The sequence below is a fragment of the Pogoniulus pusillus genome, chromosome 5, assembly GCF_015220805.1.
Source record: "Pogoniulus pusillus isolate bPogPus1 chromosome 5, bPogPus1.pri, whole genome shotgun sequence".
Classification (NCBI taxonomy): domain Eukaryota; kingdom Metazoa; phylum Chordata; class Aves; order Piciformes; family Lybiidae; genus Pogoniulus; species Pogoniulus pusillus.
The window spans coordinates 40,300,362-40,306,361 of NC_087268.1; the positions used below are offsets into that span (position 1 = coordinate 40,300,362).

The window sequence follows — 6,000 nt, forward strand, 5'->3', positions numbered from 1 at the left end:
TTAAATGAGGTTTAGGGTCAGAATAGACAATCTTCTGAGATTAATGCAATATATAAACATTGATTGAAATAGTCATCTACAAATTAAAAAATACAGAAAAAATAAAGCTCTCTTAACACAGGCTCAGCATGGACCTGAAGCTATGCCTTTGTGGACAGCAGAACTGTGGAAGCTGGTTTTCCTCATGCCAGTTCTGATAATGATGACACTGTTTTGAGCCATTTAAACTCAGTTGAAATGGCAGTAATCTATCCAGCTGCTCACTAGCATAGTTCTGTCAATTCAGTAACCCGAATTCAGAGGATGCTAAGCACCACCAGGGGAAAGCAGGCAAGAGAAACTTATGGCCAAACCCAGAACCTTCCCCTGTGCTGGTGGAAGACTACTTTGCTGACTCCACTCATCCTACTACAAGCCTCAGCTACATCCTATCTATGTGGGTGTTGCTGGCTCTTCACTGAAATATTCCAGTCTTACACAGAGAAAGAAGTTTCTCACATAGAAGGACCAACTTTCTGAATACACGCAAGAAAATATTTATTACCCACACTTAGTACTCATGTTCTTCCAGATTTGAGAAATAGTTTTTACAAGACCCTAAAGTTGCCAAGACAAAGAGGTGTGCCTATCATAAGGACTGACATGAATAAGGGAAAGACAGGCTTTTATATTTAGCAGACAACATTCCAGTCATTTTTAACAGGACAGAAAATGAATGAACCAAATTTCAACAAACTGGTCAGAGAAGCTATGAGTCTGGTAGTAGATACACAGACCTATATACACAAATAAAACGGTTTAGGTGACTAGACTTTCCTCCCTCACTTCAGTTTTTCACAACTTGCACTACACCCCTACTCAAACAGGTGTATGATTCCTTCAGTTCCTTTTCTCACTCCATTTTTTGATTTGACACAAGTGAAAACCTGTTCTTCAGTTTATCTATAGTTATTTGGAAGTAGTATTCAATACTGCTTTCCAACAGTAAGTACACTTTAAAAAAAAATCTGATCAACTACATAGGTGCTTAAGATAAAACAGAAGTCCTGTAAGATTTTTTTAAGTATTACAAAGACTGTGCAATACTTGCATCCAAAGAGATAATACTTCAAAATCAGAACAACTTCTTTAAAAAAAAGTTAATTTAGCTACGCTATACAAAGATTTGTTTCCAGGTACAAATCTATTAATCCACCATGAAGAAGGCTGAGCTGGGTTTTCAAAGTCATGCATAGTGGAAGAATGAAAGACAACATGCATAAATGGAAATAATGAAGTTGATTGGATAGAGGTTCAGACCTCTTTGCTCTAATGAGGACAATCATGCAGGAGCAGAGCTTGTGCAGTTTTCACTCTTAGAAGTTTTCAAGACTCAGCGGGACAAAGCCCTAAATGACCTGGTCTGACCTGACAACTGACACCGCTTTGTGCAGGAGATTGCACTACAGACCTCCTGAGGACCCTTCCATTCTGAAGGATCCTAAACTATAAAAATACTTGCAATACACATTGGAAATATACAGAAACCAACACCAGATTGAGTGCAGTTAAGTAAAAGTGTTACGACTTGCTTGTATTTGCATACAAAACTAATGTACTTGAAAAGCTTGGTAATCTATCATGACAATTATGGTTTCTCATTCTGACAGACCATAGCACACATGTATTTATAAAGATAAAACAAAACAAAACACTCCAATTCCAAACAAGTTTCTGGCAGTATATGCCAGCTGTAAGAATGCAAGTTCTAGACCACTTTTCCAAGAATGTTTTATTTCACGTGCATTATGACAGAGCTGTCCACTAAATCTGCCTTGTTACAATTTTATTAAAGTTCAAAAATTTGTGAGAAATTTTGCTATGTTACACGCAGGTTGTTGAGAAGTGAAAGAAATTTGGTTCCCAGAGAATGACCTCCATCTCACTTCTGTATTCAGGAATGTGAGAATAATTCTTGCTGGTTCTCTAGAAAGTGTTTGCAGCAATACCGAACTTCAATAGCTTTCTAAAAAAACAAAACAAACCCAAACTAAAACCTTCCCTCCTTCTCATTTCTGTTATTTTGTTTCAGAAATTTTCACTGCAGCATCAGGAACAACAATACATTTTATTCTTCACCAAACAATGTGCTGAACTCTGCTGACCGCTCAAGTGATGAAAGCGATAAATACCCGATGCAGCCATGCAGTGGGAATTCATGCAAAACCTAGACGGTAGTATTTAATTCAATGGGAAGAGAATCCCTACTAGGCTTGACAATGGAGTCTTAAGCATGACAGAGAAAAAGAATTAACATGGCTTACTCATCACAAAGAATTTTAGCTGAAACAACACTTCTGAAAAGTTTTTGCTGATAGTAGAGGAACTTAGTATATTGAAAATGCTTCTTTTAGTGAAATATTTCGTAGCTGACGAAACACTTGAATAAACGGCCCGCTCCAAAGTTAAAAACTCAACTACTGTGTGGCAACATAAGAGGAGCGCGGCTGGCCGGGGAGGGGGGAAGGTAGGCTACGGCCCCGTTCCTGCCCGTGCACAAGCAGCACGCCCCGGGAGGCACAGACCCTCTGTGAGGGCCTCTTCGGGGGCGCTGAAAGGCGGTTACAACAGCAGTTGACCCCCGGGGCCAGGCGAAGCGCTTCAATTAAGCCCCTCAGAGCTCCACACTCACGGAGGGCAGACACCACCCCCAGTCTCCTTTGGAGTTCTCTCCCGCTTCCGAGACAGCGAAGACCGGCCCCATAATCGGCCGCCAGCTTGTCCTCCCATCCCTAGCAGAGTCGGGGCAGTGCTCCACCACGCTGGCCGGCGCCAGCTCAGACCCGGTCTCGCCCTGGACAAGGGGGAGAAACAGCCCCCGGGGGACTCCACACGGGCGTCGCGGTGCACGCCGCGGGGCAGTGGACACAAGCAGGCCGAGGGCCGAGCGACACTAGACGCGCGGGGCCGCCAGGGCGGGAACTGGCCAGGGGGGAAGCGAGACCCCCGTGCCTGAACGCGCCAGCCCTCGGCAAACGGCCGGAGCTGCCCCCGCGCCCCGCGAGGCAGAACCGCCGCAACCGCCCGGCGCCCCCGCGCCCCGCCGGGGAGAACTGCTGCGAGCGCCCGGCGCCCCGGCCGAAGGACCAGCGCCAGCAAAGGGAAGGCCTGGGCAGACCCAGCAGCAGCTGGTGCCGCTGCTCACACGTGGGACTCATCCGGCCCCGCCACCTCCCTGCCCCCCCCCCCCCCCCCTTCCTTCCCTCCCTCCCTCCCTCCGGCAAGGTCTGGGAGATCTGACAGGCCGGCTTGGCGCCCAGGGCCAGGGCAAGGCGGACGCATTACCTCGGCCTGTTTCCGGACTGCATTGTCTGGGCTGAGCAGGTTACCCAGGAGAAGGTAGAACTGCTGTTGCTCCCGCTCCGCCGCCGCCGCCGCCATTGCTGTGAAAGGGAAAGAGAGCGAGGCCGGTCGGGCGGGGACAGGGAGGCGGGGAGGGGGAAAGCCGGCCGCGCCGTCAGCGGGGAGCCAGGAGGCGGAGCTGCAGTCGGAACCGCCGCCGCGCTCGGCTCCCGGCTTCCCTCTGGGGCCTGCCGCGCTCTCGAACGCTCCCATTGGCTGCAGCGCACGGGGCCTCGCCCTGATTGGCTTGCCTTCTCTATGACGTTCTGGAGACTCGGGGCAAGGGTAGAAAGCGATTGAACAGCTGTCCCTGAATGGGCGTTTGTCTCCTCTTGTCTTATTGGTGCGCCTCCGAGCCACCAATTTGAGGTTGAGAGGCAGAGGCAGGCAAACGCCCAGAAGGGCACTCTCATTGGTGGGCAATTCTGGCTCTCTGGGTGGGATTGGGTAGAGGCGCAGTCGGGCCGTGCGGGCAGGGAGGGGCAGCGCGGGGTCGGGGCAGGGCGGTGGGGGAAGGGAGCGTAAAGCGCGGGAGATTGCCAGGCGGCTCCTCGCGGGGTGCCCGCGTCTGTTTCTGTTCTTCGGCGACGTCGTTCACTTCTCCGCTCCCTATCCGCTTCTTCCAGCCGAGGGCGGTGTGGGGAGAGGTGTGTCTGACTTCCAACCGGCGGAGCCCTGCTGGGGGAAGCGTGTGGTTCGTTCACTGGCCGGGGCAGAGCAGTGACCCAACCGGGTCTCAGCTGCTGAGCGGCACTTTGCTGAGGTCTGCGTGGGGGTTCGCACACTGCGAGAGAAACCCTTCAGCAGACGGCAGACTTGTGGAATAGATGTACGTTAACGTTTGCATGGCAGATGCACACAGGGTCTAAGCCAAAGGTGTAGGATCCCAAGCATCAGCCTGGTTTGTATTACCATTGTATAGATTTTCGTCTAGCTCAGCTTCATATGAATCCAGTGTCCCTCGCGTTGCCCCACGTGTATATTCCCTTTGAGATATCTTGTTCAAAGCTACATCAGTTCTAAAAGGACAGTAGTATGCTACAGCAACGAATTTATTCCCTGTATTGACCTAGCATGTGAGAAGCTTTGAACGTTGTCAGGCTTGCTGCCTTGGGGCACACAGACAGGCTGTTCGGGGTTCAGGCAGGAGGCAGTGGCTGGCCCAGTCTGGTACCATCTGGGTAGGCACTGGAACGCGAGAGAGCAGCCAGCGAGCTGCTGGGGAAAAGAACACCTTCTTGAGTGCATCGAGACAGAGTTGCAGGCAGGATTAGGTGGTCCTGACCTCACAGAAAGGTCTGAAGGACCAAAAGTGAAGACAAATTATGAAAGCAAGTATACTCTCTGATGTGAAGTTCTCTTCTGTAAATGTCCTCAGCCCCTAACTATGTGGATTAGTTGTTTACAGCTTGTCAAAGATCCTGGAGGGTCTTTTGGATGTGGTCTTGAAGTAAGTACAGTTTTCCTGCCTTTCAATCACCTGTTGGCTTCTATGGACTTAGGTAACACTGCTGTCTGCTTTCCACGTATAAACAAATACATGTATTTGTGCTTTCCATTTATAAACAAATAAATGTATTTGCTTTCCATTTGTAAACAAATGTATTTGCTTTCCATTTGTAAACAAATAAATGTATTTGCTTTCATCTTGTCACAATGGTCATTTCTTTATAAATCTGCAGTAGGATTGTTGGCAGAAGAATGTGGTATTTGGAGAGAGAATGTAAACCACAGGACATGGAAGAATTTTTTTCTCATGCTGGTTTCTTTCCATCAGTAGATGCAGAGAGTGGGTTGTTACATAAAAACATTCTACTTGTCTTTGACTAACAGCTAGATAAATCAAAGCAATCATTTTTCTAGGACCTAAAACCAGTTAGAAAATCGCCTTCAGACTACCAGTGTTGAAAGTCAGAGGTTCCCTGGAAGAGGAAAGCAGGGCTGAAATTTGTCAGAGCAAGCATGGTGAGGCTGTGTGTGTGCCTTTCTGTTCCTTTGTGTATAATGATCATTAAATTCAGGTAGTATAAAGCTCTAGGAATGCAGTCAAATAGAGTGTGCACTGGTATGCAAAGCATAGAAGGGAGCATCTGCACTGGATTGAGAAGACCCTGCTTGTAAACCCAGCAGATCAATGCTGTTCCACTTCAAATCATAGCAGACTGGTGAAAGCAGATCAAAAACTTCACATAGGTAAAAAATACTTAGGATATTGAAAAGAGTCCCAAGGGATTAAAAATGTCTCCAAAGCAATGTGATTATATAGTCTGCCATGTCCCATTCTTACCTGGGAAAAATTTGAAGCCAAAGTGTGGAAAAGAAACTATAGTGAAGATGTAGGTATCAGCACCAAAAATGGTTTGGAAAAGGATTTGAGAAAGTCTCAAAGAGATACAGCCACAAAGCAGTCAGCAGCAATGTAGATGTTGCTGGGTATTGCTCAGCTTCTGCAGTCTGCCAATAAAAAAAAAGGCAACAAACAAACAAAAAACAGCCCTCCAAAACCAAACCAAAACACCAAATGACAATACAAAACATTGAAAACTATTCCACATGTATTGAAAGAAAGGATGATATTCATCAAACAGCAGAAATCAAAAGGACTGCCTTGATCCCTTC

The 6,000-nt window shown here is 47.5% G+C and overlaps 1 protein-coding gene across 2 annotated transcripts in view; it reads right to left on the reverse strand.

The window, feature by feature from the left end:
- The window catches only part of IPO5 (importin 5), a 48,037-nt gene extending 44,488 nt beyond the window's left edge, over positions 1-3,549 (reverse strand). Inside the window, exon 1 of one of the 2 annotated variants that reach the window (XM_064143864.1) lies at positions 3,325-3,549. In XM_064143864.1, coding sequence (XP_063999934.1) covers positions 3,325-3,420 — 96 coding nt within the window. In that variant the 5' untranslated portion in view covers positions 3,421-3,549. The remainder of the gene's footprint in view (positions 1-3,324) is intronic. The other variant, XM_064143865.1, reaches the window with a different exon arrangement.
- Positions 3,550-6,000: the final 2,451 nt, after the last annotated feature.